The sequence below is a fragment of the Megalobrama amblycephala genome, linkage group LG5 (assembly GCF_018812025.1).
Source record: "Megalobrama amblycephala isolate DHTTF-2021 linkage group LG5, ASM1881202v1, whole genome shotgun sequence".
Classification (NCBI taxonomy): domain Eukaryota; kingdom Metazoa; phylum Chordata; class Actinopteri; order Cypriniformes; family Xenocyprididae; genus Megalobrama; species Megalobrama amblycephala.
In genome coordinates this window covers 1,344,440-1,368,009 of record NC_063048.1, presented here as the reverse complement: position 1 = coordinate 1,368,009, position 23,570 = coordinate 1,344,440, and the positions used below count along the sequence as shown (strand labels likewise).

General features: G+C 39.1%; 1 protein-coding gene across 1 annotated transcript in view; it reads left to right on the top strand.

Moving 5' to 3' along the window:
* The window catches only part of ttll5 (tubulin tyrosine ligase-like family, member 5), a 140,511-nt gene that overhangs the window by 109,637 nt on the left and 7,304 nt on the right, over positions 1 to 23,570 (top strand). The window contains 3 exon segments of the mRNA XM_048190347.1: positions 2,937 to 3,105; positions 10,682 to 10,878; positions 23,132 to 23,214. Of these exon segments, the coding sequence (XP_048046304.1) occupies positions 2,937 to 3,105; positions 10,682 to 10,878; positions 23,132 to 23,214 (449 nt within the window).

Genomic DNA, 23,570 nt, shown 5'->3' with positions numbered 1-23,570 from the left:
GAAAAGAAAACAGGAACTAACTGCATGTCTTCTAAAGCTCCCTAACCATGACTTTTACATTCAGATAAACACTTTTCAAGACAATAAATACACGATTGAGACGATGAATGCATGTATTGCCTCTGAATTTGCGTCTGAATAGCGCTGGCTCCGCGGGCGTGGCCGCATTAGCAGATAATGAGCTGAATCATGGACTTCTGACATGGCTCTCTTTTCATACAGATTACATAAACACAGAAGGTTTGTTTTCGATTTGACTTACATGATTTAAAACCTGACATCTTAACGTTTTTTTAGACATAAGTTTAATTTTTCTGTGATTAGTATTCACTAAGTTACAGTTCATTTTCTGAGAACTATCAGATTGGACTTCGTTCAGAGGGAGAGGAGAAATCACGCATCATGTTAGTTTTCTTTATTTTACAAAAAGCACAACATTGTGTTTTTACTCTGAGTGTATACAAATAAAAGAAGATATTCTATAGTTTCAATTGATATATTACTTATGTCTCTATGACAAAAAATGACGGAGTATTTTAAGTCTGTTTTGCTGCAATGTGAAAAAAAAACCTGCAAAACGCGCCGGCGCGTTTTCAGACCTCAGAGTGTTAAAGGGAAAGGAAAACCCATGTCCATCCCTGAAGGAGTGCTAGTGGAGTTGGATATCATGGAGCGAAGTGCCATTCACCATCCAACCTTGGAAGTCAAGTCCTCCCCATGTGAACTCCTGGATTCCATGATCCCAGCCCACATTCAAGCCCTGTTTCTGCTGCTAATTCTTCCTAGGCCCAAGTCTACTCCGTTTGCCTGTTTTAAGTCTCCATCTTCAGTCAGCTCCAAGTTTCCTTTGTTGGCTATGGTGCCACCCAGCCTCCCACACTCTCCGCCTCTATCAGCTCCTTCCAGATCCTCAACCCTGTCTCTGCTGTCTCCCTTCATCCCCTCAGCTCTGACTCTGCCCAGCTGCTTGGATCTGCTTTGAGCTTCCAGGTCCCCAGCTCCGCCCTGGTGTGCCAATCCCCTAGCTCCATCTCGGGCCTCCAAGCCTTGGACTCCACCTCAACCTGTTAACCCATCGGCTCCACCTTGGCTCCACACTCCCTCGGCTCCACAATGGTCCGTCATCCCTCAGGCTCTGCCAGGCTTCCTCATCCCTCCTGCTCCACCTTGGTCAGTCATCATCCTGGTTGCTCCATGGACTTCTGGGACCTCTGGCTACACCTTGTCCCTCCACCAGGTTCTTCCTTCCCTCCGGTTCCACCATTGTCCTCTCATTGGCTCCACCCCGGTCTGCCGAGCCCCCGTCTCCACCTCAGTCCCACAAAGCCTGCGGGTTCTGCCTCGGCCCTCCAGCCCATCAGTGTCACCCTGGGTCTTTGTTTCCTCAGCTCCACCTGGGTCTCCTCCTCTCCCGCCTCCACCTCAGTCAGGCAGGCTCCTGGCCCTACCATGGCTCCTTCCTCCATTGGTTCCACCATGGGCCTTCATCTTGCCACTGTTCTGGGTTACTGCCTATCTCCTCCCTACATCGTCTCCTCACTGGCTCCTCTCTCTGTCAACTCCCCCATGAACTCTTCTTCTTTAAACTGACTGTTTTTGTAAACTCCCACCGCTAAGGTGTATTTTACATTTACAACACGATGATGCGTCTTCCAAGAGGGAGGGATAATGTCAAGTTTATATTCTGTTTTATGGAATTTTAGTTTGTTTTTCATTGTTTCCCTGTGTTTCTGTTCCTCTGCCATTCGTTTGCTTTGTTCCTGCTTCTCGTTTGCTGTCATAGTAACTGATTTTGTTTCCCTTGTTATTGTTTCCTTTCACCTGTGTCCCATTTAGATTCTCTTTATATTTTAGCCCTCATTTTCACTTAGCCCATTGTCCTGTATTGTCTATGCTGTTGCTTAGCTGTTAGTTAGTTTGCTCCTGTTATTTCTTTCTGGTTATCTTTCTGGTTTTGGATTGATCTTCTTTGTTTTATTTAGTAAACAACATTTTGGATGCAATTTTCATCCACCGCTCTCTCACCTCTTACTTGCCTGCCCTGTACGTAACAGCTTCCCTGGCATTTTCCGGCAATCCATGTTTTCACTGTTATACAATAGGGGGCGCTATTATGCATCTGTGAAAGAGTACAGAATTTTTGGAACCAGAAACAAGCAATAGAAACATTGCTTCCGCACATGTAAGCTAACATGGTCATCAAACAACATAACAATATAAATCAAAACTGCTTAACATCACTGAATAAAATGTCGACCCAGAAAGAGGGAAATTACTGTGAAGCTTTGGGGAGTTGATGGACTCTACATACTCCATATGTGTTTTGATCATCGTTCTGAATCCAATCCCGACATAGTCTTTGACAAAAACATGATAAGATAAGAAGAAAATAGCATTCTTAAGAATGATTTTTGAATCCAGCCCCTGGTTTGGGCATGATCGCACATTCTGTATTCATTATGCATAAGAACCATCAAGATGGACCATTTTTCCCTCTAATCTCTGATGTGCAGAGGAGCTTTATCAACAGTAACTCAAAGTGAGAGAGATAATCCATTTAGAGAAGACTGAACTCTACTTCCTCTGCTTCTACACTTTCTGTGAGCCTAATACTTGGCAATACACACTTTTTTAAAGCAACTGCACAAACTAAAAATATGACATATGATGTTTAATATGAATATTATGTTAATAATGAATCAATTAATTGTTTGAAACCCACAATCATGAACTTACTTCCTGATTGCCTCCTCCTACTCTCATCTACATTCGCGCAAGGTGCTTGACATTGCAAATGATGTTGTTGTCATCAGCTACATTAGTAACATTTTTCAGTTAACAGAGGTTTTTCTCTCATCAGGACTGCTGGGGCACTGAAATGCTTCTCAACTAGTTTCCTCTTCATATGTCCCGCTGATTATGCCGTTTCTCTTCAGTCTCAGGACTGCGTGTGAGGCCGAGGCTGTGTGCGATGGTTATTCGGTCAGCGCTCAGAAGCAGCCGTCGGCCCCAGGAAGCTACCAGCTCCAGTTCGCCATCCAGCAGCTGCAGCAGCAGAAGCTGCGATCCAGACAGCTGCTCGACCAGAGCCGCACACGCCACCAGGTAAAACGGCACTCACTTCAGATCATTTCACTCAAACACAATGAGTGTTTCTTTATTATTGAATCTATTAGTGTTTCTTTAGTATTGAACAGTGCTCCATAATAACTGATCTGACTAGTAGATATGCACTTGCCCTGTGTGTAGTAATATTTTCATGCCAATACTTTACATGGTGGCATATTTACATACCATATTTTCTGGAAAATAAGTCAAAATTGTATTGCATTTCTTTGTTGAGAGATAAAAAAAAAAAAAAAAAACATGTACATGTTGACACATTTTATTATTACATTCATAAATAATGAAAAATGCTAGTAAATTAAATGTTTGCAGTGACTATACGTGTTTTATTTCCCTTCACTCCACAAAAAATCTTTTAATGCAATTTCAGAACAGAACAGGAATGAAACATTGACATTCGTTAGAAACTACTTTTTTTTATTAATGCCAAAACTAAACAAATTTATGTGAAATTTATGTGAAAGTGAAACAGTGTGTGAACAGTTCAGTATTTTTAAAAGTTTGTGGAAAATGGTTAACACTCTTCCTGAATGTTAATTTTTAGACACTTTTTTTTTAAATAAAAAAATTAAAGAAGCTTATTTGAAAGTTAAAAGTGAAAGTGACACATGAATGCCAAGTATGGTAACCCATACTCTGAATTTGTCCTCTGCATTTAACCCATCAAAGTTAGTGCACACACTTTAGGAGCAGAGTAGTGAACACACACACACACACACACACACGTGATATACACCCACAGTGGGCACAATGCTGCGGTGTCCGGGGAGCGATTGGTTAGGTGCCTTGCTCAGGGCACCTCAGTAATTTCCTGCCAGTGCTGGAATCGAACCAGCAACCTTTGGGTTACAGTCATGCTAAACATTAGGCTACGACTGCCCTAGTCCACCCTGTTCAAAAATTATTTGTAATAAATATTTAAGTTGATTTCCGGAGTTTCAATACTGTGCTTCTTTTGCCAAGAAGGAATCTCTCTCTCACTGTTTTTAAACCAAACATTTCTGACTTCCATTATGCATCTTTATATTCAGTTGTTTAATTTCTGTCTTTAAAGTTCTTTTTCACTTTGATGTTTTTGGCAATAAGGAACTAGATGATGCCTTATACATCATTTGTATGATAGGTAAATACAACATTCACAAAGATACCTTACATTTAAACCCAATTATATTTGCTTCTGATTTACATTTACTGTTATCATCACTTCAAAACAAACAAACAACAACAAAAAACCTCCAGTAAAAAAAAAAAAAAAAAAAAAAAAAAATCTGCATTATAGAAAAAATATTTAAATCCATTTTCTTATTTATTTATTTATTTATTTATTTATTTACTCTGTATTGTCTCACATGTTTTTGTTCTCTAATGTTGTCTTTTTAAATGTAAATTTTGGAAAAAATAAATAAATGAAAAACTTGTGGAAATCCCCCAATACACATAAACTTGGGCACACGTGCCTCTCATTCAGCACAAATTCAAGTTGTGTTAGTTTTGTGCATGTTTTTATTTTAAATATTGCTATTTAGGTTTAATTCAGTTTTCGTTTTAGTTAGTTTTAGTTTTTATTTATTTCCAGGTTAATAATTTTAGTGCTTCAACTTTAACTTATTTCAGTTTATTGTCAAGGCAGCATGTCCAAGTTTTTCAACTAATAATATTATATAATATATATATATATATATATATATATATATATATATATATATATATATATATATATATACAGTGGGTATGGAAAGTATTCAGACCCTCTTAAATCTTTCACTCTTGTCATATTGCAGCCATTTGCTAAAATCATTTAAGTTCATTTTTTTTCCTCATTAATGTACACACAGCACCCCATATTGACAGAAAAACACAGAATTGTTGACATTTTTGCAGATTTATTAAAAAAGAAAAACTGAAATATCACATGGTCCTAAGTATTCAGACCCTTTGCTGTGACACTCATATATTTAACTCAGGTGCTGTCCATTTCTTCTGATCATCCTTGAGATGGTTCTACACCTTCAACTGAGTCCAGCTGCGTTTGATTATACTGATTGGACTTGATTAGGAAAGCCACACACCTGTCTATATAAGACCTTACAGCTCACAGTGCATGTCAGAGCAAATGAGAATCATGAGGTCAAAGGAACTGCCTGAAGAGCTCAGAGACAGAATTGTGGCAAGGCACAGATCTGGCCAAGGTTACAAAAACATTTCTGCTGCACTTAAGGTTCCTAAGAGCACAGTGGCCTCCATAATCCTTAAATGGAAGACGTTTGGGACGACCAGAACCCTTCCTAGAGCTGGCCATCCGGCCAAACTGAGCTATTGGGGGAGAAGAGCCTTGATGAGAGAGGTAAAGAAGAACCCAAAGATCACTGTGGCTGAGCTCCAGAGATGCAGTCGGGAGATGGGAGAAAGTTGTAGAAAGTCAACCATCACTGCAGCCCTCCACCAGTCGGGGCTTTATGGCAGAGTGGCCCGACCGAAGCCTCTCCTCAGTGCAAGACATATGAAAGCCCGCATGGAGTTTGCCAAGATGGTGAGAAATAAGATTCTCTGGTCTGATGAGACCAAGATAGAACTTTTTGGCCTTAATTCTAAGCGGTATGTGTGGAGAAAACCAGGCACTGCTCATCACCTGTCCAATACAGTCCCAACAGTGAAGCATGGTGGTGGCAGCATCATGCTGTGGGGGTGTTTTTCAGCTGCAGGGACAGGACGACCGGTTGCAATCGAGGGAAAGATGAATGCGGCCAAGCACAGGGATATCCTGGATGAAAACCTTCTCCAGAGTGCTCAGGACCTCAGACTGGGCTGAAGGTTTACCTTCCAACAAGACAATGACCCTAAGCACACAGCTAAAATAACGAAGGAGTGGCTTCACAACAACTCCGTGACTGTTCTTGAATGGCCCAGCCAGAGCCCTGACTTAAACCCAATTGAGCATCTCTGGAGAGACCTAAAAATGGCTGTCCACCAACGTTTACCATCCAACCTGACAGAACTGGAGAGGATCTGCAAGGAGGAATGGCAGAGGATCCCCAAATCCAGGTGTGAAAAACTTGTTGCATCTTTCCCAAAAAGACTCACAGCTGTATTAGATCAAAAGGGTGCTTCTACTAAATACTGAGCAAAGGGTCTGAATACTTAGGACCATGGGATATTTCAGTTTTTCTTTTTTAATAGAACACATTTAAAAATGTGTTCAACAATTCTGTGTTTTTCTGTCAATATGGGGTGCTATGTGTACATTAATGAGGGAAAAAACTAACTTAAATGATTTTAGTAAATGGCTGCAATATAACAAAGAGTGAAAAATTTAAGGGGGTCTGAATACTTTCTGTACCCACTGTATGTATATATATATATATATTTCATTTTATTTCAGCTTTAAAAACTGAAACTCTCACACTGACCCTCTGTTGAACCCTGTCCCATAAAAGTGTGCATGTCTCTGCTTAATGCTATAGTGTACTCCTAAATTTGACTTTCTTTTTTATGAAAAAGTCCCCAAAATATTCGATGACTCTTACGACTCTCATTATAATGTTCCAGTCTCTTCAGTGGAATTTAGTCCGTATGAAACACGATCTACTCATGTTTCTCTTTCAGCTGTGCATGTCACACTTACAGTACATCAGATCCTGTAAACATCTCGTCTTCTGACTTAGCATGACTGCATGCACATTTATAATGGTGTCGCAATTCAGCTACACTGATGTCACTGTTCTGTGTTGACGTTCATCTCCAATTAATGCAATTGGAGATTTGTTTTTCTTGGCACAAGTTGATTGTGTTCTGCAGGGGATTATGGGAAAACGATCCCCACCCCCTCAAACCTTTCTTAACGGAGATCTCCTCCTCCCTGGTACTGTGAAGCAATCAGCCCTCAGTCTCCAGAGGGCTTCATTAAAGCCACGGGACCCTCGGAGGAGGCGTCCATCATAGGCCCTAAACTCACAGTGCATTACTGTAAACGAATGAAATGGGCAGACGAGTGAAGAATGTGTGTTTGTGTGTGTGTGGTCATCTGTGTGTATGTTTGTACTGTTCATGAGTCAGTCCTGTATCAGTGGATACTCCCTAAACCTCCTCGTGAAGCACTGCTCTTCTTTTGAGACTCGACCAAGCACACATTCATACATGTTTTCATCAAAAATGTGCAATTTTTCCACACTGTAAAAAAATCTGAATTTGAGAAAACACAAAAACTTGAGGCAACAAGCAACTTGAAGTCTCTGATAAGATGTTTTACTAAAAATATAATCAAAACACTACATAGAGCTAAAAGATCTATTATTAGACCCTCAACACCAAACATGACATTGTAGATAGGTTGTAGTAAATAAATAAATCTCACGTAAACAGTCCATACAGGGGAGCAGAACATGTAGACAAGTATATCAGACGTCATGTTGCACAGCTAGAAAAGGTCACTATATTGCACAAATATTGCTTCATACACCAGCGATAAAAAACGATAATCAACAAAAACTAAGAATAAATAATACAAGACAGTAATTGATATTAACTAATCAATGCTAACCAGAAACAATCATAGGCATTTGTCCTTGCCATTCAAGTTTCTAAAGGAGACCATTATTGTTATTAATATTAATATTGTGATTAGTTCTGTTAAAATGACAAATGTGCATTCATACATTTACATATGGTTGCCATGTTTTAGTTCTAATTACTTAAGTTACAATTTATTAAAAAAAAAAAAATGCTTGATTGATGTTAAAAGTGTATATACACTACCATTCAAAAGTTTGGAAACATTACTATTTTTAATGTTTTTGAATAAAGTCTCTTATGCTCATTAATCCTGCATTTATTACATAATAAATACAGAAAAAAATTGTGAAATATTATTACAATTTAAAATTATGGTTTTCTATTTTAATATACTTTAAAATATAATTTATTCCTGTGATCAAAGCTGAATTTTTAGCATCATTACTCCAGTCTTCAGTGTCACATGATCCTTCAGAAATCATTCTAATATGATGATTTTTGATACTCAGTTATTATCAATGTTGAAATTGCTATTTTTTTTTTTTTTTTTTTTTTTTTTTTTGGAACCTTTGATATTTTTTTCAGGATTTATTGATGAATAAAAGGTTAAAAAGAACAGCATTTATTCAAAATATAAACCTTTTCTAACAATATAAATCTTTACTATCACTTTTTATCATTTTAACACATCCGTGCTGAATAAAAGTATTCATTTCTTTAAAAAAAAAAGAAAAAAAAAATAGTGACCCCAAACTTTTGAACAGTTGTGTATATTTTTTACAAAATATTTCCATTTTAAATAAATGCTGATATTGTTTAACTTTTTATTCATCAAAGAATCCTGAAAATGTGTCACAGGTTTATAAAATAATATGAAGCAACACAACTGTTTCCAACATTGATAATAAATCATCATATTAGAATGATTTCTGAAGGATCATGTGACACTGAAGACTGGAGTAATGATGCTGAAAATTCAGCTTTGATCACAGGAATAAATTATATTTTAAATTATATTAAAATAGAAAACCATAATTTTAAATTGTAATAATATTTCACAATATTATTGTTTTTTCTGTATTTATTATGAAATAAATGCAGCCTTAATGAGCATAAGAGACTTCGTTCAAAAACATGAAAAATAGTAATGTTTCCAAACTTTTGACTGGTAGTGTATATATATATATGCAGTTAAACCAAAAATTATTCAGATATTTTTGATATATATTTACTAGTGGTATATATTTACTAATTTTAACACATTATTTTTCACTGTGATGATCTAATCTAATTAATGTGTTAAATTGGCAGCTCAATATATATATATATATATATATATATATATATATATATATATATATAAGTGACAGCAGCCTAATAAACCAGTTGCTGTGATGTCTGTCATTAATGTTCATCAAAGAACAAAGATAATGGAGAAAATTGTTGCTTTAATAAGGATTAATCAATATGTAATTTATAATTTATGCAGTGAAGATAACTTTATTCAATTTCTGTGTATTTCCTGTTCCTATTAGACAGGTAAATATGATATTTATTACAATGAGTTCATGCAAACATTGTTTTAAGTTCACATAAATTAAAAGTTTTTTAAAAAAATTTTTAAAACAATGTTGAAATTGAAAGCTTTCAGTTATGCTGTAATGTTGAATGTCTATAATTAAATTCTAATTGATTTAAAAAAAAAAAACAAATCTATTTCATAGAGACATCAGTAGCAGTATTAGTATCAATGATACTGGCCTTCATTCATAAAAAGATGCCATTAAACAAATAATTAAACTACACTGTCTTTAAGGTGTTCCTACATTAATTTGGAGAGTAACTGTGAAATTATTACAATATAAAAATATTAAAAACTCTAATGTTTTTAATCGCGATTAATTACATAAAAAATATTTTATTGTTTTTTAATCGATTGACGGCACTAGTTTTAACATGAACTCACAATTGCTTCTGTTTTTTGAGTTGATCTGCGATAGAATCAGTCGACAGAAGTTAGAACAGCGAGAGCGGAGATGGAAAGCAAGCAGGCAAAGCGATGTGATTGCGGAGCGTGTTATTGGGCCGTTGTGTTCTGTATTGGGTTCAGACTCTACGGCTCCTTTGACGTTTGGCCCTCGGCCACCTGGCAGCATTAGAAAGGTGCCCTTTCCTGGCCCACAACTCAGAACCGCCAACCGGTGCGTCCCGTCCACTCATTCATCAAACGCCAGAATGAGACGGAAAGAATGCTTTCTCGTCCCCTCTCGAATCAATGAACGGTAGCCATTAAATCGCATTTCAGCATGGAAAATATGTTTACCGAGTCCAAGCACTCACTCAGATGAAAACTTGTCTAAACAAGAATGAAATGTGAAGAATTCCTGTGTTTTGGTATGTCCGATTATAAAGTATTTAGTGGATGTTATGATAAGCCGTGTCATTTCTTTCTTCCATGTGAGTGAATGAACTGGCTTTTGGAGGCTGTTGTGCTTGACCTCAAATGACTTGAAGGAAAAATGCTGCTTTTAATAAAGTCTGAGATAAGGTCGTTCCTTCACAGGACTGTTCAACACAATCACTTTATTCCAAGACTCGCTGCAAGATCTCATTAAAACCTGAAATAGTCAGTTGGAGCATTTTTCAGATCCAAGCAAACATTATAATGGTAAACAATACAGAAATATTTCAGATTCTGCTCTCTATCTAAGAGAATAATCAAATACACACTAAAGTTGGGAATCATTAAGAGTCTTGTTGAAAGAAGTCTCTTCTGCCCACCAAGGCTGCATTTATTTTCTATCAACAGTTTTCTATTTGAGTAAATGTCTTTCAGAAACACTCTTCAGGGGAAATCGACCAACTGTATACTTATAATTGAATATAGTTTTGCTGATGCTTATTAAACTGGTATACGAGAGAGTACTTGAACCCCAACATGATTCCAAACATCACTTTTAGATTAGATTGCAAAAGCATTTTATTTCCAGTAGTGTGTCAGACTTCAGGACACTTTCACTAACTCTTCTCTTTATCCGTGTCTCAGGCCGTTCTGGCATCACACACCCTCATGCCTGCTGCATCAGCACGACCTCACGCTCCCAGCAGCCCCCTGAACCAGCCGTTCAGACGCACCCTGAGTCAGGCGGGCAGCACAGGTGTCCTCACTCTCACCCCGAAACCTCCCAGCAGCACACCCAGAGACGGACGCGTACGGAAGACTGTCGCCCACTCTCTCCACAAGTAAGACCTGAGGGTGTACCTTTCTGAAGTTGGGTCTGCATCAGCAATTTACATCTGAATATGCTTTAAACAGAGTCCCTCTGACTCCTTAACAACTCTTAAAATGTCTTAAATTCAGTTTGATCAAATTTAAGGTCATATTCGATTTAACAAGCTGTTTCAAACTCCCGAAATGAACTCCAAACAATTGGTTTTGTTCAAAATTATGTCACACCGGGTCATTCTTCAATTTCACTTGAAGTATATCAGGACCTTAAAATATCTTCAAAAAACAGGAATGGCGATATGGCCTTATGTGATTATTAAACTTCAAATGGCTATGATTTAAATACATAAATACAAGCGCTGGAAAATGCATTGCTGTTGCGTGTTTGTGCTTGTTTTTCAGGCTCGTTTATAATTAAAAGTCCTGCATTATGCATAAAATCTTTTTTCCTGGATATTATTGGTATTTTGGTTACACAATAAACTGTATCTGGCTTTTAATTCAATGTAAACTCTTGTGGTTTTCCACAAGAAGGAATGACAGAACACATTCAATATATGGATTTATATATTATTTTATATTATATAAATATATTGCTATTAGTATTGGTAATACTAGCCTTAATAGTACCTAAAAAAATATGCCGTTAATCATTATTTAAATTTGTGCTTCCTTTTTCTTACACATTAATTGGGGGATTAAATTATGATTACCTATTTTAATGTCAGGTGCAATTAATCATAAAAAAAATACAGTAAAAATTATACAATGTAAAATATCTGTTTTCTATGTGAATATATAGTAAAGTGTAATTTATTCCTGTGATCAAAGCATCATTACTCCAGTCTTCAGTGTCACATGATCCTTCAGAAATCATTCTGATATGATGATTTGCTGCTCAAGAAACATTTGTGAATATTATTAATGTTGAAAACAGTTTCATATTTTTTTAATCAGTAAACAGTCAAGCTATTATAATGAACACTTCACACAGTAATCATTATTAATTAACTGCTTTACAAATACACATGACTAGGCGTGATCAGGGATGTGTTCAGTGCTGTTGGTTTTCACATTCTTGTCAGTGCTTTATGGTTTAATCTGAACAGTTTTCTGGTCATCTGTGAAATCTCACTGATCGTAACAGAGATGTTTGACCGCGCACCGATATCCAAAATCTCGTTAGTGTGCTTCTCATCCACTGTTGCTTTGAATTTCAAGACAAAATCTCTATTCAGCAATGTTTAGAGTTTATAAAGGAACAAAAGCAAATATGTAGTATTTGTTTCTATAGTGTTTTCCACACTATTCATGTTTGCATCAGTGATTGTTCTCTAGAAGAACATTAAGAAAGTTAATTCCAATTGCATTAATTGTCATCATCGACACACACACACACACACACACAAAGCATGTGGCTTTTGACTATTAAGTAAACAGTGCGGTTGGGTGGCTGGGCCGTGTGTATGCGTGCTGTGGAAATCTGATTTTGTTTTGAGATTTGCAGACAGAACGGTGGGAGGTGTGTGCGGCGCTCGGACCACAGAAAGAGAGCCCCACTGCTCTTGTTTCCCACGATGCACTGCAGCCTAGTTACTGCACATTTGGCCCAATTACAGAACATTAGCAAGCTCTGAGAAATCAGCAGACGCTTCACTAAAAGCATGTGGCCCACCATGGTGGGGTCATCTCCGTCATAAATGGCTGATTGATGTGGTGAAGGGATGCAAATAGTTTTTCTCCGCTTGATTTTGCAAAAAATTACCCTAATGTTTCCAGTCATTAAAACGAATAAGGCCGGAAGGTGCAAGTACAGATTAAACTGCAGACATCACAGGCTGGGCAATATAGCTAAAAGATATAAATGAAGTTTGCTCGATTTTAGAATATGAAGCAATTGATTTATAATGTTCAAAACTCTTGGACACTTTCTGGTTGTCAAACTTTGTGGAACATGTTCATATGTTAATGTGATGAATTACGCCGGTGGTTATTCTGCTACGACACCTGTGACTGACTTCACACATCTATAAAAAATACCACTTGATTAAAATAATTGAAAAAAGTGTCTCAGAAAGATAAAGTTAGTTCTGAGAACAGCTCCAGCATCATTTGTTTGCAGATGCCACTTGGTTTTATATATTTCTTATTTAATGCAATTCAGACATTTTTAATTGTGATACAGCTTGTTAACTGTCTGTTATATTTTAACTTCTTCCTGAGTCTCTCCATCAGTGTCGACTCCGGTTTGAACAATGTAAGGCTGAACACCGTTACTGACAATCCTCATTTTGGCTGCGTGAGATTCTCCAGCTTTGTTGTTGTTGAGCTGTTAAAGCTCCGCCTTCTTCTGGAAAGCTCATTTGCATTTAAAGGGACACACACAAAAACGGTGTGTTTTTGCTCACACCCAAATAGGGGCAAATTTCACAAGCTATAATAAATGATCTGTGGTTTCATTTCACAGAATGATCTGCAGATTAATTCGTAATTACAGTCGCGACATGGCGCGAACGCAGCATAAGCTCATTGTTTTGGTTCAGGAGGAACGTCTGTTTGTTTGCAGGGCTCGGTGATGCCTACAATACCTTTAAATGAACACAATGAAGAATAATATTTAATCTTTTAATATACATCCACTAAAAAAAACAACCAATGTATATTTTTTACTACAAAAAACACTGTGTGAAAATTTACAGTATGAGTAATAACACATATCAGAGTTTTGAAACAAGTAGTTTGAGTGAAACTAATTCACAGAAATGAATCAAACTTACCAAAACATGTCAGTCCAAATGCGTTCATGCTCAGAGTCACGAGACAAGGAAAGATCATGAACCGTGTATTTAGTAGGGTTTTGTATGTTGTATGTAAGGAGGACAGACGCACATTTCAAATCAAATAAATAAAGTTTGCTTCAGTGTAGCGCATCGAGTGAAAATCAGCACAAAGTTCACAATTCAATAATAACAATAATTCACAATTCAGACACTGCAACAAAAGTGGACTGTGATTTATACTTCCAACCTCAAAAAAATGTCACTTTCCTTATTACTTTTGTTGCTGTATGGAAAAGAGCGCTTGGACACCTCTGAAGAAATGAAGATAACTTCATCTAAAGGTCTTTCCGTTGGAAAGATCGTTCTGTGTCCAGAGAGGATGGTCATGTGAGGATCAGGAAGATTTCATCACTCTTTTTGGGATATACAGAGAGACAGTCTTGAGTAAATGATACTGCTTGGAAAGGCACATGTGGGAGCGGCAGGAAATGGAGGTAATTCCTGAAAGGGTGAATTAAGCGAGAGCTGAAAGAGCAGGAGAGACATTAGAGAGATATGAGAGACTGCTGAAGACAGAGGAGGGTTATGCAGAGTTAAAGGAGGGGGCTGCAGTGTTTGCTCGTGGCCCGTGCCGTGTTTACCCTCTCCGTGTGGAATTCCAGAGCCCCTCACTCTCTCCACCGCACTGCATTTTTGTGGTTGGCCTGTGTGACATGGGAAAGTGTGGGAAAAACGGAAGCCCGAAAAGCAAAAATTCACAAATGGAAACACTGAACTGACAAAAGAATGGAAGAGAAACGGAGAATAAGAGACAGGTGAAGACGCGAGAGAAGTGGAGGAGGAGTTGGATTGGAAGGGGGTGAAGACGCAGGGATTAAAGGTTCTCCATTGCTACCAGTGTTATTTTAGTATCACTGAAATACTATTATAGGTTTTTATTATTAGTTTATTTTTTTCAGTTTTAGTTATTTTAGTACATCAAGTTAAATTAAATTAAAATGAGAGATGTTGCCTTGGAAACTAGCTTCAATAAAATGTTTTATTATTTTCACTCATTTTTATATTTTATTTCAGTTACATTTATTCTATTTCAAGCAACCAAAACATTGGTTTTTAGTTTTATTTAACTATAATAACCCTGGTTGGAGATTTCCATCAGTAGGATTTCAGTGAGGTCATGCATGGGATCAGTGCAGATCAGGGTCAGAAATTAAAGTTGGCTTGCAGCAAAAATGCCACCAACATGAACAAAAATGCCCCCATTAATTCAAGATATGCCCCTGTACAATTAAACAAAACCTATTATGACTTTCTTGTTTAAAGTGAAATATGAAAATAAATGAAAAGTGTTGATCGCAGCATTACAGTTAGACCTGCTCATGTTGCATCAAACATTTCTTGTTGCACATTGTTGTTTTTGTTTTTTTTGCAGCATTGAGCATTATAACCAATCAACCATTTCTGATCAGTTAGATTAGTTGTTATATTAGTCACCACTGAAAACACATGGGGATTGTTTCTGTCAGGTTTGGGTGAAGGGATGAGGTAAGAAGGTGTATGGGCTTTTATATATAAAACCAAACAAAAACTACCCCGCAGAGGAAACTATGGATTCAAAAGACATCAGCTGGGTAGAGCAGAACAAGGCACGATAATAATTAGGTAACAAGTGGTTTGGGGTTAAGAAATGGAGAGCAGAGCAAATGGCACATAGAAACAAACAAAACAAAGACATGTGGTCAGACAAAACATGACACGAACACACAACCAGTGTGTAGCTACACAGAACACGACAACACAAGAATGCCTGGCCAGTAAACACATAGACTAGGCGCTCGATAAAAACACATGAGACTAGGGCACACGATCTGTGAATGAACACTCAACCCGTGCACTCACAGCAGAGACAAAATATGGAGCATGGATATTCCACCCCGACACTGAACCGAAACCGAACTAGACAAGTGTTGGGATCCAAACAGCACGCTCTGCACAGACGAAAGAGTGCACGGCCCAAGAGAACTCTGAACCGCACTCTCAGTCAGGGCTCTGTCACCAAACTACTAATAAACAGGCCGAAGTGACAGAACCCTGACATTTTCAGTTCACACGCTCACTTCTTCACTCTCACAGATTCTCTCATCATGAATAACAAAGTGCAGATGTGATGTAAGATATTAGTTTTGCAGTGTAGATGGCTTCAGTGATTATAACATGAGCTTTTGCAAGAGTGCAGAATTTGTGTTAAACTGACATTGACCACTTCAGTGATAGGGAACTTTTTTCTCTCTCCTTATTTCCTGTTTGAATATCAAGGGCAGTAACTGACAACAATTAGTGAAAGCATTGCAGAAAGTATACATTTTATTTCATAAAATGAAAATGGCTTTGATATTATGCAAACTGGCGATTAAAAAAAGCAGTACTCGCTATTGATCTTGAGTATTTAAATAAAGTTACATGACGTTCATTTATGTTGGTCAGGAGATTTTTATTTATTTATTTATGTTTTTGTTGTTGTTGTTTAATCCCTGATGATGCCAGACAAAAGAAAAAGACGAAAGAAAAAGATGAAACAACAAAAGTGAAACAAAGAGGGACAGTCCAGAGATGATTGTTAACAGAATTTGGACTCCATGCACTGTTTGATTAGATTTCAGGAGGGTGTGTGTGTGTGTGTGTGTGTGTGTGTGTGTGTGTGTGTTTCACACTAGACTTAAAGACTCTGGTGTTGTTTTAAAGTCATATGACCTTTCTTTTTCAAAAACACAAAAGTAGAAACGTAAAAAAAGTTGTAAAAATTGTCTCTCATACAATAATCTTGTTCGACTCGTGGCGTGAGTTCTGAAGGCATACGATAGCGTTGGGCAGGAAACAAACCCGTATGTGCATGAGGTGAATATCTCTGTTGTGTTCCAGTTGTTGCCAATTGGCAACCAAGTAAAAAAACACCTTTGGTGTTTTCCCAGAATAGAAAGAATGTCTGCATTTTAATATTTTTACTATCTCTTTAAAGCATGTCAATGCAAATATGGGCAGACGGATATGTTGCCATGCTCTAGGGCTTTTTTTTAAATTAAATAATTGTTTTGAAATGTCAAAAATAAACCATCTACTCCATTTATTTCCCACAGAAAGTTTGAAATTGTTGAACAAGCAGTTGTCTGACACTGTATATGATGTCGCATACTCTTTATTAGTAATCAGTAACTAAACTAGTCATCATAAATCAAAGTATGTCAAGCTAAATAGAGAGACAATTGGAAAGACCATAAATATGAATTCTAATTAGTGATTCTGTCATGTAAACCAGTTTGTGTGAGTCACGATTAAACAGGAGGAAACGAGATTCCCGCCTCCAGCCAGTAGAAAACTGCTCTATTTCTGAAATTGTGTGTACCATCATCACTGGGGAAGGCAGCAAGATGGAAATTTGCGCCAGCTTTCCCCCCAGCTCTCCAACGGGGGAAGGAGCTGCCTATACGCCGTTCCCTGGAAAGCAGCAGTCCCTTCCATTCCTGGGGTTCTTAGCTGTCACCTGATAAGCAGGCGGACCTGCCTTCCTGAGGGAGGCTCGACGCTGCTGCCGGGATGAGGGCTCAGGCTACGGCAGAGCTGGTGTGGTAGACGCCCTCATTGATGAACAGACGAGGTGCTTGCCTTTGGCGGCCTGAAGGTGCCATCTACTTCTTGACTGCCGAGAACTTCTGGGCAAAGGGGCCACCCTACGAGATGGAAGCGTCAAGAAAGTGAACTTTGTCAGCTTCCCTCATCTCAGCAAGGTTAAGCCAGAGATGGCGTTCCTGGACCGCCATGGACGACATCGCCTGACCGAGAGACTGTGCCATGACTTTAGTCGCTCTGAGAGCGAAATCAGTCTCCGAGCACAGTTCTTGCATCAATCCCGGCTCAGAACTACCCTCTTGCAGATCTTTAAGTGCCTTTGCCTGATGCACCTGTAGGATGGCCATGGCATGCAAGGTGCAGGCAGCCTGTCCAGCGGCACTGTAAGCCTTCACCGCTAGGGACGAAGTAAACTTTGGATAGAAGACAGGGATGATTCCTCCAGGTGGCAGTGTTTTGCAGGCATAAATGCACTGCAATTGCACGCTCCACCTGAAGAACCTCCATGTATCCCATCGAGGATAGTTAGGGTGGATGAACCCACAAACCGAGATCGGGCAGTGCCTTCCATGATTTTGTGAGTTCATCATGCACTTTCAAGAAGAAAGACACTGGGGTGGGACGTGGCTCTGAGTCGCAGTCTGACCCCAGATACCAATCATCCAACCACTCAGGACAGGCTGGAGGATTCCACTCTAATCCGATGCCCACGGTGGCACGGGCAATCATGGCTGCCCAACTCAGCATCGAACTCAGGCTGGGTCGCCACACCCAAGGGTGGGAGCCCAGTCGAGTCTTCAGCATCAGAAGGCCAATGCCCACCCCCCTGTGGATACTTCATCCTCATGCTGAGCCCCGAATGAGAACTCGACGCTGAACTCATCCAGAAGCTCCACCGGGGCGCAACATGCGTGACAAGAAATGGGAACTGGCCCAGCAGAAACGCTCCCGTTATTGCCCTCATATCACCCTCAGCACTAACCAACGCAGCCTTGTGGAGACCAGAAGGACCAGCGCGGGGAGCATCTGATGTGATGCCCTCTTTCATCAGAAAGGAGAGTTGCGACTGCAAAGTTGCCATGGTCATGTTTTCTCAGTGAGGACATGACCCATCCACAAAAGCTGTCTCAGTGTGCTTACAGCCCAGACACGTGAGACAAAGATCGTGGCCATCCGAGGCAGACAAGTACCTCCCGCAACCAGAAACACATAAGCGGGAAAGTCATCTTTAAATAGACTATCTCCGCTGATGTTTTGCTCTTTTAGAGGAAAACTGCCCATTTGCTGAAGCGCCCAGGTGAAACGCTCACAACACTTACCTGTGTGTGGGGTGGAGAGACCACTGCAATGCACCGTAGATTCCCAGCAAAGGTTTTCAAAGAGGTGAATGGAATGAGTGCATCTCCTCGGCTCTGAATGAGTGGAGTGCACACATCCTCCTTTATACCCATATGTCCGGGGGGGTGGGGCATGCAAATTCTACTCTATTAAATTTCTACTTTTCTGAAGTATCAGAGGTGTTTGGGGCTCATAAGAGTGACCCCCAGTGTCAGCATTCGACACCACTTAAAATTGACTGACAGATAAGCAACTAACAATGAACAGCTGTATTTTAACAGTGATGAATAAACACTTTAACAAATGTATGTTAACTGATGGAACCTTGTTGTAAAGTGTTACCATTCTTCTGAATATTATTAGTGAATAACTTAAATAAGTGAATATCTTAAATGTCAGTCTGTTCTTCATTGAAATGTCAAATGACTTCAGTGAAAAGTCTTGAAAAAAAAAAATTGGTGTAGGATTTACTTTGAAACAATTTTCACTCAGAAATTGCTAGTAAATTTCACAAATAAGTACAAAGCAATGCCATTGCATTAAATGTGAAATTTTAAAGTAGAGAGACTGAAATAATCTGTTTTTAAAACTTTGAAAATATTTTTTACAGTTTATAGCACATGATTCATATGCACTCTTGTGATACTCTTAAGATCTCCTTTTGTGTTTCACAGAAAAAAATGAAAATAATAAGGGTTTATTTAAAGACTAAATGGATTTGGCCTTGTAAAGACTAGCAAAATCGTAATTTACAGCCTTGATTTAATAAGTTCCACGCCTACAGTTGCATGCTAGAGCTGGCAAGCGTCCCGCTGACATCTGACCGACCAGCACTAATAGTCTTAAACTTCAGTCACCAATAAAACACTGAAGTGTCATTTCCTGTACAGAGAGATCTTACGTATAATTTAGAGTGTTTCTATCTGTGCTGCCGGTCCAAGGTTAAGCAGCCAAATGAAAGGACAACTTTGTGCTCCCTACAAGGCAGCACTGTGCACCCTCATTAGTGCGCTAATGCGGCCCTGGCGAGCTCCCGTTCTGCTTCTCGAGCTTAATACTAGCTCAGCTTTATTTATTGTTCCCAAAAAATGCTTAGCGGATTTAACGTGCAAAGTTACAGGCATGTTGGGCCCTGTTTCTGCCTCAGATAATTGCATTCGCTCTCAGTGGCCAAGCCTTCTTTGAGAGAGGCCACATTATTCCTGCCATTAATTGTCAGGGAGCGGCGTGATGAGGGAGGTCAATTAGGGATATTGAACTCAAGACTTACGACTCAAAAGGCAAAGAAAGAGAAGAATGATGCCATTCTGTGAAGATATGTCATGTATGCTGGCTAAACCATTTCTTAATACATTTAATCTAGTGTATAATATTGTGTATTGTGTGTATTTGAACTGCTTTCACCTTAACCCTATGAAGCTACACAAATACACAAATTTCTAAGCCTCTAAATGCTGAACATAAACTTTGCTATCTACTACATGCTTTCTGTCGTCTGATAGTTTAGAATTTTTTAGCAAGTAAAAGGTCTTTTAGGCCCTGTTTTCACCTGGTATTAAGATGCATTTTGGTCCATCGGATCACAAGTGGATGACACTAAATACAGGTGTAAACAGGGTCTAAAACCTTTTGAGCTTGTCCAATTTTGACCACTTCCAGAGGTAGTCAAAATGCATTTGACCGGATTGCTTTCGTAGTGTAGACGCTCATGTGGTCGAATGTGTTCGAACAGCCACAAAAGACATTTGTGGGAAGCGCTTTAGCCAGACAGGATTTAAACTTTGTCGGCTGAAGACCCAAGTTTGGTTTGAAGACAAAATGCGTACCAAGCACAATGTTCTCTCACCATTCCTGATTTCTAACATACACTCACAGCGTTCGCCAGTCTTGCAGCTGACAAAAGCTGCTGCTCTCCATGTTTTTTTCTGTAAGTTGTGCAAGCTTATTTTGTCCATTAGATCGAAAGATCTGAAAAAACTCTGCCCATAGACCCTACCCTCATAGAAATCAGGACAGAAGTGGTTGAAAGAGGACAAAAGAGACAGATTAAAACACCAGGTGTAGATGGGTATGTGTGACACTTACTGGACTGAAGCAGCTTCGGTTTACTTGATTATCCAGACATCATTTCATAGAAAAATCATGAGTATCAAATATGATGATCATCTTTTGAGGAAGGTTTATTTGTTCATCTCTCAATCATCATTGTATTTCATTGCATTATATGTTTTAAAACTACAGAGATTTGATCATAAAACTAAGCATTTAAATATCATCTTACTAAGACGCATTATTGGCAGATTGATAGTTATATGCATTTCATGTAAGTATCTGCTATACTGATCTAATTGATTTAAAAGCATTAGGATTTCATCTTACTTTTTGTCCATATAAATAATCAGCATCTGCACCAAATTGCATATATTTGCTCAGTTTGGCTCTGAATAAAATTGAATATGAGCTCCATATTCTCAAAAAAAAGGGGAGGGGGTAGATTAATCAGTAGAAAAAGAATAATTATTAGTTGCAGCCCTAATGTAAATTGTCAAAAGGCGTGTGTCTCATCAAGCCACATGGATGGGTTGTGTGTCTGTGTGTGTCAATAATTGTTGCATATAGCTGGGCTCATGCAGTTCATGGTAATATTAATGCATTTTTGCACAAATGCACAAAATATCTCCTTTTGTGTTTTCCATATATATATATATATATATATATATATATATATATATATATATATATATATACACACACAAACACTGCTCAAAATAATTAAAGGAACACTTTACTTTGAAAACACATCAGATCCCAAAGGGGAAAAATATCATGCTGGATATCTATACTGATATGGACTGGGTAATGTTAGGAATAAAAGGATTCCACATGGTTTGATGGAAATGAAAATGATTAACCTACAGAGGAACGAATTCAAAGACACCCCGAAAATCAAAGTGAAAAAATGATGCAGCAGGCTAGTCCATTTTGCTGAAATTTCATTGCAACTCAAAACAGTACTCAGTAGTTTGTATGGCCCCCACATGCTTGTGTGCATTCCTGACAACGCCGGTGCATGCTCCTAATGAGACGACGGATGCTGTCCTGGGGTATTTCCTCCCAGATCTGGACCAGGGCATCACTGAGCTCCTGGACAGTCTGAGGTGCAGCCTGGCGGTGTCGGATGGACCGAAACATAATGTCCCAGAGGTGTTCTGTTGGATTTAGGTCAGGCTAGCATGGGGGCCATTCAATGGTATCAATTCCTTCATCCTCCAGGAACTGCCTGCATACTCTCGCCACATGAGGCCAGGTATTGTCGTGCACCCGGAGGTACCCAGGACCCACTGCACTAGCGTAGGTTCTGACAATGGGTCCAAGGATTTCATCCTGATACCTAATGGCAGTCAGGGTGCCATTGTCTAGCCTGTAGAGGTCTGTGCGTCCCTCCATGGATATGCCTCCCCAGAACATCACTGACCCACCACCAAACCAGTCATGCTGAACAATGTTACAGGCAGCATAACGTTCTCCATGGCTTCTCCAGACCCTTTCACGTCTATCACATGTGCTCAGGATGAACCAGCTCTCATCTGTGAAAAGCACAGGGCGCCAGTGGCGGACATGCCAATTCTGGTGTTCAATGGGAAAAGCAAATCGAGCTCCACAGAGCTGTGAGCACTGGGCCCACTAGAGGACGTCGGGCCCTCAGGCCACCCTCATGAAGTCTGTTTCTTATTGTTTGGTCAGAGACATTCACACCAGTGGCCTGCTGGGGGTCATTTTGTAGTGCTCTGGCAGTGTTCATCCTGTTCCTCCTTACACAAAGGAGCAGACACCGGTCCTGCTGATAGTTTAAGGACCGTCTATGGCCCTGTCCAGCTCTCCTAAAGTAACTGCCTGTCTCCTCCATGCTCTGGAGACTGTGCTGAGAGACACAGCAAACCTTCTGCAATGGCACGTATTGATGTGCCATCCTGGAGGAGTTGGACTGCCTGTGCAACCTCTGTAGGGTCCAGGTATCGCCTCATGCTACCAGTAGTGAGACTGACCCTAACCAAATGCAAACCTAGTGAAAAACAGTCAGAAAAGATGAGTAGGGAAAAAATGTCAGAGGCCTCCACCTGTAAAACCATTCCATGTTTTGGGGGTCGTCTCATTTTTGCCCATCTAGTGCACCTGTTGTTAATTTCATTAACACCAAAGCAGCTGAAACTGATTAACAACCCCCTCTGCTACTGAACTGACCAGATCAATATCCCAGGAGTTTAACTGACTTGATGCTATTCTCTGATTAAAAAGTGTTCATTTAATTTTTTTAAAAAGCAGTGTGTGTGTGTGTGTGTATGTATGTATGTGTGTATATATATATATATCCTATATATATATATGTGCATTGTGTTTGTTCATCAACACTTGTCCAGTGTATAATCTAAAAAAGCAAAAGCAGTTTAACAGCATTCAATCAAAATAAGACACTTCAGAGTCTTAAAGCAGGAGGGATGATATCTGATGCTTTGTCTGTCCACAGGAAAGCATTATTTGAGACTCCAGCCGGTCACAGCAGCACCAGTGGACATCATGTGGTGTATGAGACAGTTTGCGCAAGGACAGGTGAGAAAACACACACACACAAATCCTTGTCATTGATCATGTGTGCACTGACTGGCAGGTTTAGCTCTGTGTGCTGTCAGGTTGATCTTCAGACACATGAAAAACTGTATCCTATCCAGACGTGACACAAATATGACACAAAATCAATCAAAAATCACCTGCCAGTCAGAAGCATGTGTGGGCGGAGTCTCTCTGCAAGCACACTGCACTCGCAACAAAATGGATAAGTACATCAAATTCATTTTAACATTATAAAAATACATACTGAGTGTCTTAAACAATCATTGTCATAAAATAGACTTATTTGTTTACATTGAGTTTCCTTTCATTTACTTGATCTGAGGTGAATTTTCACT